The sequence below is a fragment of the Arachis ipaensis genome, chromosome B03, assembly GCF_000816755.2.
Source record: "Arachis ipaensis cultivar K30076 chromosome B03, Araip1.1, whole genome shotgun sequence".
Taxonomy (NCBI): Eukaryota; Viridiplantae; Streptophyta; class Magnoliopsida; order Fabales; family Fabaceae; genus Arachis; species Arachis ipaensis.
In genome coordinates this window covers 122,746,368-122,756,168 of record NC_029787.2, presented here as the reverse complement: position 1 = coordinate 122,756,168, position 9,801 = coordinate 122,746,368, and the positions used below count along the sequence as shown (strand labels likewise).

At 34.7% G+C, this 9,801-nt stretch overlaps 1 protein-coding gene across 2 annotated transcripts; it reads right to left on the bottom strand.

Annotated features, from left to right (window-relative positions):
* Nucleotides 7,770-9,463, bottom strand: LOC107631258 (HMG-Y-related protein A). 2 transcript variants are annotated; one of them, XR_001618530.2, is made up of 3 exons: nt 9,202-9,463; nt 8,045-8,672; nt 7,770-7,999 (listed from the first exon to the last, which is right to left on the bottom strand). XR_001618530.2 is itself a non-coding variant. In XM_016334642.2 (2 exons), exons 1-2 carry the CDS (start codon nt 9,241-9,243, stop codon nt 8,193-8,195), a joined length of 522 nt encoding a protein of 173 aa, XP_016190128.1. In that variant the 5' UTR covers nt 9,244-9,463; the 3' UTR covers nt 7,770-8,192. The 2 variants fall into 2 exon arrangements, 1 of the variants encoding a protein (XP_016190128.1); XM_016334642.2 differs by having other exon boundaries at nt 7,770-8,672.

Here is a 9,801-nt window from a genome sequence, read left to right as displayed (position 1 = left end):
TCATTTAATTTTGATTAAACTTTTATTTCATTTATAAATAGGAAAAGATATTCTTTAGTTTTAGAAAATATATTTTACATTAATTAAGATTAGATATAAAAGGGAAAAGAATCAGCCCTTCGAGCTCATCTCTTCATTTCTCCCTCATTCCGCACTTTACAGTTTTACAGAATCCTTGTTTTCTCTCTGAACCATGAGCAACTAAACCTCCACTGTTAAGGTTAGGAGCTCTGTCTATTATATGGATTGGTACTATTATTTTTCTATTTTAATTCACGTACTGATTTCTATTTCAAGAATTGTTTTCGTTCTTTATCTTATGAATCTGGGTGGAACGAAAGTATGACCCTTGTCTAATTGAGTTCTTGTAAAACTTGAAAAAGCTCTTTACTTGAACAACAGCTTGAAAATAATTTCTCCTAAATTTCTAATTATCTGGACTTAACGGGATACGTGACATATAATCCTCTTATATTTGGGTAATTAGGGTTTCTATGGCATATAAACTAGAATTGAAATTAACCCTCTAATTGAAATCAAGTGACCAAGAAATTGGCGGTTGATGAAGGTTAGAGGAGACTAAGAAGGTATAAGGAATTAGGGTTTAGTCACATATAGTTTGCCATAAATTGAATCTTGCATGATTAAAATAGTTGGTAAGAAAAGTCAATTCGGAAGATAGATATCTCTGAAGCCTTAACTGTTTTCTCCATATATTTCACAAACCATTTACTGCTTGCTGTCTGATATTCTGAATTTACTGTTAATGTTTTTGAATTCTCAAAACACCATTTTCTGCTTGTCTAACTAAGTAAATCATTCAATCATTGTTGCTTAGTCCATCAATCCTCGTGGGATCGACCCTCATTCACTTGAGGTACTACTTGGTACGACCCGGTGCACTTACCGGTTAATTTGTGGGTTATAAATTTCGCACCAAGTTTTTGGCGCCGTTGTCGGGGATTGACTGTGATGGACAAATATTAGTTGTTTGATTGCTTAGATTAGGAATTTTAGTTTTTAATTTTATTTAATTTTGCTTTATAATTTTTGAAATTTTGGTGCTATTATTTTTTCTTAATTTCTGAATTAAGTTTGGTGTTACCTAGTTAGTTTTATTTTAATTTTTCTGTTTAATTTTTTTTTATAAATTTCGAATTTCCTAGCTTAATTTTAGTCATCATTTTCGAAAATTTGTAGCTTTAATTGTTTAGTGTTTTACTCTTTCTTTACACAGGTTGCCTCGTTGGGAATTCTCTACACTCTGACGTAGAGAATCCCACTTTCCTTAAAAAAGCTAATAATGTTACCAACAGCACTTTCCTCTGGTCATTTTAAGTTTTTTGAATTTTTGATGTTTTTGATTGTTATTTCCTTAGGATTTCTTTTTCTGAATTTGTTCTCAGTTATAATTTTTTATCTAATTATTTGGTTTCACTTTTTTTGGACATATTTCTGCAGTTTGGTAAGTTGGATTCTTTTAATTTTGTTTGGGCATACTAGGAGATGCAGTTTTCGGGCCAAGGTCAGAAACGGTTCCTCTACCTTCGGATGCTTAAAGTACTTTATATGTTGAAGGTCTCCCTTTTGATAGTAAAAGAAGGAAAGTGGCTCGTATCCTTTTTCTGCAGATACACTGCTTTAGGATTCAATTCTCTTATTTACTTTTGTTTTATGAGCTTTCCTTTAGTTTTAATTCAGTTTTTCACATTCTTTGATGTTATCCAAACATGTAAGTGTACTGTTGGTAACATTATTAGCTTTTTCAATTTTGAGTGTGTGAATATTAGTTGAAATTCACTGTGACTTCTTTTAGTTTGAAATGCATGTTCATTGCAGCGTGGTGGAGATCCTCTTATTCTTTGTTTTGTAGATTTTACAAATCCATCTTGTGCAGCAACTGCAATAAGTACCTAACAAGGTAGCATTTACTGTTTATCAATGAATAATTATACAAAAAAAAGTTTTGTATTTGTTCATATAAATCATCTAACTAAATTATTTAAGTATGTGATAACTTAGATGAAGGTCATCAAATTAGAGGATACATTAACTTGTTTGGTAGATACAATGAATTTATTTATTGAATTTTTTAGTTGAATTTTGCTTGTGTAATGATGTGCTCAAAGAAAAACTTGAAGAGCAACGAATACGGCAAGAGGAAGAATTAGCTCGAGTGAAAGCTCAATTGGAAGCTCAACAAGCCGTTGTGAACTCTTTCATAGTATGCTTTGACAATGAAAGAAACTAAACAATTAAAGGTACCCCCTAAAATTGCTTATAGTTTTAATACATATTCATAGATGATTCATATATTATTAGTATAGTTTAATTGTATATGGATCTATTTATTACATTTTACTTGTGTCATGGTTGATAAATGACAAATGTCCTATTATTTGGTTTGATAAATTTGATTGTGTAATAGCTGAGAAATGAGTAATGAATTGGTTGTTATTGATAGAACCGTAGACTGTAGAAATATCCAAGTTTTAGGGGAGATTCTGTCAAAATTTTTCTAAAAATTTAGAATAGAAGTTAATAGAAAGAATTATAATTGGTGTTATATCTTGTTTCTAATTTTTTGTTTCGGTTTTTTTCATTTACAAGAGTGCTAAAATGGTGACAACATGTTACCTAAAGAACTCAAGAATATTTTGATTCATAGAGATACTAATCTATGTTAGACTTTTAACTTTTGGTTGAACTTGTGTAATAAATATAACTTGTAGAACTAATCAATGTAGACATTAATGTTATTTTGTTTTAAAACAATTTTAGTTAAATGAAGCATGTTTGAATTATCTATGTTTTTACATATTATGTAAATGTTGATTTGTTCAGTAAAGTAGTTAATATATTAGTTAATTAACAAAATAATTTAGTAAAGTATGCATGTAATTTGTATTAAAAAATAAAAAATTATTACAAAATAAATATTGTGCTTTTGTAACTAAAGAAAAAAAATGTTACAAAATCAAGTTATATTTTGTAACAAAAGTTTTATGATAGGAAAAAATATTTTATCACAAAAAATATTTTGAAGATCAAAATTTGTTATCACTTTTGTAACTAATTTTGATTTTTGTATAAAAAAAATTGTTAAAAAATATTACTTTGAATTGTAACAATTTCATTTTTTGTTACAAAAAATTTTTGTAATGGCCATACTACAACAGCCCCTTTTTTTGTTACAAATTCTTTTTGTTTCAAAATTTCGTTTTTTTTAACAATTTTTTCTTACAAATATTACTTTTTCTTGTAGTGCTCCCAGATACCTTTCCACTGCCATAGAGTGATTCGAATCAACCATCTGCAATTGTTTCCAAACTTCATATGCTTTTCTGTTTATTTTTTGTAACAAAATTTTATGATAGAAAAAATATATTGTCACAAAAAATATTTTGAAGATCAAAATTTGTTATCACTTTTGTAACTAATTTTGATTTTTGTATAAAAAAAATTGTTAAAAAATATTACTTTGAATTGTAACAATTTCATTTTTTGTTACAAAAAATTTTTGTAATGGCCATACTACAACAGCCCCTTTTTTTGTTACAAATTCTTTTTGTTTCAAAATTTCGTTTTTTTTAACAATTTTTTCTTACAAATATTACTTTTTCTTGTAGTGCTCCCAGATACCTTTCCACTGCCATAGAGTGATTCGAATCAACCATCTGCAATTGTTTCCAAACTTCATATGCTTTTCTGTATTACTTGGCATGGTTCGATTCCAGCACTTTGTACTCAATCCCACGGCGGATACTATAAGTCTTCACACAGGACGCCTTACTCTTTATTCTAAAACTGCTGACTGGCTTGGACTTCAGCTAGACCTATGGTATCCTGTGAACCTTTGGCCCAAAACCAGCTTTTACATCTGGAACCTGCTGTCTCATGGCATCTAAGTCTAGAGTCGAAAAGTGTAGTGGTACTGTTGAGTTCCCGAGCTCCATGCTCCACCAGCCCCAATAGGAATACTCCTCCCTATGTTATCATGTTGTCGTCATGAATCATGGTAGGCTCAACATTATCATCATCCCCTAGCACGTCTTCCACCGTATCTGGTTCTCCAATCTTTCTAGAAATTGGGATCATAACAGTAGTACTTATGTTAATTAGCACCTATTTCCGCATTCTCGGTGTAGATCAGATGCGAAAGACAAAAATGCCACCAAATCTCCCGAATCTCCCGCAGATGCCAGGATAGATGAAGACACAACAATAGAGTTGAATTGGAGGCTGTTGCCATTGCTACTAATTGATGATTCCAGTTTGATCTTCTTGAGCTAGAGACCACATCCACAAGCTTGGCCAATAGTTCAGGGATTCTCACCTTCGAAAATTGGCGACGACAGTGAAATAAAACTTGTAGATCCTCGTCACTGTCTATCACAAATGAGTCGTACTTCACCCCATCGCTAACAACATACCTTGGAATTCTATAATATAACTTCTCTATCCGTTTCATTTCATGCAATCCTAATTTCTGTAGTACGATATTCTGAAAATCAACAAGGCTTGTAGAAGGTGATAAAAACACTCAACAGATCCTTATCAGTAAATATTTTTTTCTTAATCATGTCTTTCTAGTGCACAAGAACTATAAAACTCTCTTTACTTGCCATTGTAAATTTATCTCTATTCAACATTCCACGTTATGATCTTATATAGCACGGGGTCCTTACGTAAATCAAATTAAGTCAATTTAATTTAATCACATGCATTGCTTTGCTAATAAATTGAATTTACTATCTTTGAGTTACCATGATTAGCTTTACATGTAAATCGAACCAACAAGATTCGAATTATAGGCGTATAATTAAATCAAATCAATATGATTCGAATTACGAGTGTTGCTAGTAAATCAAATGTAGTGGCTTGGATTTACATGACCAAGGTATATCGAATTAGCTTAATGAAAGGAAGGTAAATCGAATTATGTGGATTCGATTAACATAAATTTAGGAGATTCACATCTACTCTTTATATTTAGAAATTATAAACCTTAATGGATTGTTTATGTGATTTACCCCAAAAGAAATTTTTTTTTTTGAATGCAAAGAGCTCAACACAGTACAGTGGAGCAGTCAAATAGAAATAAAACAAAAACAAAAAAATTACAATAAATGCAGTAACATTAAAAGAATTGCCCTTGTCATCTCCGGCATTGCCATCAACAACTAAAGGGGTCCACACCTCTCCCCTTGTTTTGGCAGGCCCAATTTGAGTTATGGGAAGCCTTTTTTTGTTTCCCCTTATTGACTCCCCCATTCAGCCCATTATAATCATAAGACAACGTCCTCGCTGAATCAGCTGCATCCCCCTAAATCAGCCATCCCTTGATTATCGCCCTTAACTAATTGATTTAAAATTCAAGCGATTTTGAGAATTACTACCATTAAACCATTCATTCAAAATTGTCATTGGAATTACCACTCTACCCTTGTCTCCTTCCTCTTCCCGGTTAACCTGTATGAGCATGGCTTCGTCTTGAGTGACCCCGTGCGCCGGCCCTACTTGAAATCCATGCTCCATACCCACTCCTAAGCTTGTATTTGTGTTGCCAGAGTTTCTTTTTCCACCGGTTATTATAACTTCATTACCCAGGTTCTCCGTGCACTGCAGGTTGCACGTCTCATGTCCAACTTCTTTTACCAACACATCAAAGCCCCCAGAACCCACTGTTATATGGATCCATTCCTGAATAACGTCCATTATGCATGTATCAATCTAGATGCGACCTACCGTGAAAGAATTGCACAATTCTATCTCTCGAGCACACCCAACTACTTCCCCCCACTGGCCTCCTATCGTGGTGAAAGTTTTCGCAGACCATGCGTATAACGGAACCCCAAAACACTCAAGCCACACCCTACGAGTTTCACTATGTTCCGACTCTTCCCACCGCCATACACTGTGGAATAAACGTAGGAGGCAATTCAAGTTCAAGGTGTACGTTTCTTCAGCATGCACAGCACTATCAAAAGTCAGTAGAGCTTTGTACACTCCCATTTCCCTAACCTGGACGACATTAGATAGGTTCTTAGCCATGACTTCCTTCAGAGATTCAAAATTAATAGGTTTCGTCGTGCCCCCAACAAGACTTCGCTGCAGCCATTCCAAATTTTCCTTTTCCACTTCAACTTCCACCTCCTTCGTCCAACCATTGCCATGCGGGTCCTTTCCATCCTTCTTCGTTCGTGAAGCACGTCCATCTGACACAGCATCAATCGGCACTACCTCTCTATGCGGCTTCTAAATGGTGTGGTGTTGCAAGTCATCTCCTCCTGGTCTCAGAGATTTGTGTGTTGGTTCCGCCATTCTTCTGTATCTAGCCTCTCCGACAAACACTATCTTCCCTCTTAGTCTCAGTTGATTCATTTCCGCTATAGCTTTCAACGCCATTCCTTTCGTCGTATAGCGAATGAAAGCAAAAATGTATATATTTCCACTCTTCTGTTTTCGGGATAAGTATATGTCATTGATGCGTCCTGTCCAATTGAACAAATGGAATAACTCTCTCTTCGATATGTCTGCAGGGAGGTTGCTCACAAAAACCAAATAGGACTCATATTCCAGCCGCCGATACTCTTCTCTGTTCCAAACCCTGGGATCATTGCCATGGTTCCTAGATCTACCCCTCTCTGTATTTCCCACCCACGCTCTCTCTCTTTCTCTCACTTACATCTAATTTTTTACCCCAAAAGAAAAATAATAGAGAACGTATTATTATACTCAGGGAAACAAACTAACCAATCCCTCTCAACCTAAGAATTACTATTATAAGCTAAGTTTAGCAACGACAAATTGACCGGTCTCAAGTCAAGAAAAAAAGAATTGACTGATCCCTACAAGTCTACTACCATAGGTAACGGATGCTAAAGAAGATGCACAATGATTAGTGTTGCTAATAAATCTATTATGTTCGATATACCATGATTAGGTTTTACGTGTAAATCGAATCATATTGATTCGAATTACATACATTAACCATTAAAAATCTCTCACATAAATCAAATGTAATGACTTCTATATATATATATGAAATTAAGATAAATCAAATTAGTTTACTTCGATTTACATAAAATAAGATAAATCGAATTATATAGATTCGATTTACATCAATTTAGAACATTTACGTCCACTCTTTATATTTAGAACATTCACGTCAATTATAAATCCTAATGAGTTGTTTATTTGATTTCCCCAAAAAAAATAGAGATGTACCCCAGTAATCAGGGAAACAATCTAAACAATCCGTCTCTAACTTAACAAATTCCCAGTATACACTAAATTTGGCAACGACAAATTGACCGGTCCAAATAAAAAAAAAAGATTTGACCGGTCCTTATAAGTCTACTACCATAGGTAATGCCCAAGAAGATGCACAATTAATTGGGTGGTGCGAGATGTGACACCAGTTTGTTCACTAATGTCGTTCAACTCTGCTAGCTGGGACCATATTAAAGGGAACAGATTAGGAGCAATAACTTTTTGCAGTTGCACACCACATCTTAATATCCACCAAACTTCATCGTCAAACAATTTTTTATAACATCGTTTCCCGCTTCTTGCCTGTCATAATTCTTATTCTAACTCCTGATCCCCATTATCCATAATGTTAAATGCGTTTTTTCCAGCTAAATGATAAACAAGGTTTATATATAAAAATGTTATATGTAGATACTGTATATCAAATATTTTTTCAACTTTAAATGTGTTTACATTCATCTAACGTTGATGATATTTCACAAGAACAGCACCCATTTTTATCATAATTTAGATGTTAAGACTTATAACACCACAATCGACAGGAACCCAGTGCAAATCATCACAAGTTCTAGTCATTGTCCTCATTGGCTAACAATCTGAGATTCAAAAGCTAATCACTCACTACACAAATTTTACAAAACAGCATTGCAAATTAAACACAAATCTAATAATTAAGTCCACATCTACTACTAAAGAGGAAATTAAAGTTGTCCTACAGCGCTGGTCACCCCAAGAAAGGGCCAACTCTAATATCTCAATTGTTCACCGGGATATTCCTCGTACTTATTTTATGTTATACACTTGGTTACTCTCAAATAGGATGTAGAATCCATCCATACCTCATTTAAAAGTAACCAAATGTATGTTTAGTTTGACATACTCATACTCAACAAAATAAATACACAAAATATTTCTCATTATTCGACACTCACTTCTGCCATGTGAGGCTTCATCTTAGGAGGCCTGCCCCTTGGCCTTCCAGTGGAGGAAGCATAAGGTGACACCGATGACAAAGACTCGTCCGTGGTCCTAGGAACCTTCTTGGGCCGGCCTCGAGGCCTGCCACTTGACACTTTGGCAGTAGGTGGGGCATTAGGGTCCTTGGGGGGACGTCCCCGGGGCCTTGGTGAGGACAGGACTGTCCCCGGAGGGAGAGGGGCCTTGGGCTTTGGAGGCCTGCCTCGGCCCCTCTTTGGTGGGGCATTAGAGTCAGGCTTCATGTAGTTGTTCTTCAAGAACGTGAGGTCGCCACTCTCCTTCATGTTGTTGAGGTGGTGGGAGAGTAATTCTGTGTGCCCTGCTGGCAGCTCCCCATAGGTGGACTCTATGTAGTTTGATATGGCTGATTTGTTTGCGCCATTGCTGTCCCCCGTAGCTTCAATTGCTTTCATTATCATCTGCACCATATGCCATTCCCAACACACAAAAACAGATACAACTTAATACATGTATTATTCAAAAATAATATATATAAAATAAAATCGATGAGTTTCTGCCATGTTCATATGGGAACTGTAATAATTGCATGAAATGAGTCTCAAGTCTCAGATCCCATAATAACGATAAACAATATTTTTCCCAGTCAAAATTACAACAACTTTGGGGTGTTGCATTCTTGTTAAAATTTCTACAAACCCTAAATTCTTTTTCCTAACATGCCTTCTAATTCAACTAAGTAGATTCAAGTTGATGAACAAAACCAAATCAGCCTATAACGGTTAGGGAACATGGAAACTCAAATGAAGATGTAGGCCAAAAAAGAAAATGAAACCAATTTTTTAAAAAAAAAAAAAACATTCAAACGACCTTGATCCTCATAAAATTCTACTTGCTTCACTAGGAACATTCTTTGGATATTGATTTATATATTTATTAGGGTTTAAAAAGAGGGAAGAAATTGCTTGGTTAAAAGCTAGCTAAGTTTACCTCAGGGTATGGAGGAAGTTTAGTATCCTCTTCTGTCGCCATTGATGTATGTTGCAGGTTGATGAGGCAGCTGAGTAGCTAGCTGGCACAGTGCACACCCCACTAAGTCACTAACTCCAAATATTAAAAATGAAAACTTTGGGGTTGTAAGAGGAAGGGTTCAATTTTTTTTTTCACCCAAAGGAACAGTTTTTGGTTTGGGTGGCACTTGCAAAGATCTAATGGTGTGATATAGAGGTAACATAAATAAATTAAAAAAATTGCAAAGCAGAGGAAAAAGAGGAAATAATAAAAATAAAATAAAAAAAGAAGATGCAAACAGTTCCCCTTTTTCACCCACCTTCTTCCTTCATCCTTTTTGGGGATTATAATGGACAGCTTGGATTTAAGAGATGGATGATGATCGGACGGTGATGGATCCGTTATTACAGGGTAACCTTGATCGATGACATGGCAATTATGTTGAAGTTCAAAGATCTTTTTTAAGGTTCCCTTGTTCTTTGGGCTTTGTTTTTGGATGAAGTGACCCTCTTAACTCTCTTCTTTTTTCTCTTTTTTCTAACCTTTTTTTTTTTTTTCTTTCCGTTTTTTTTTTTTTTT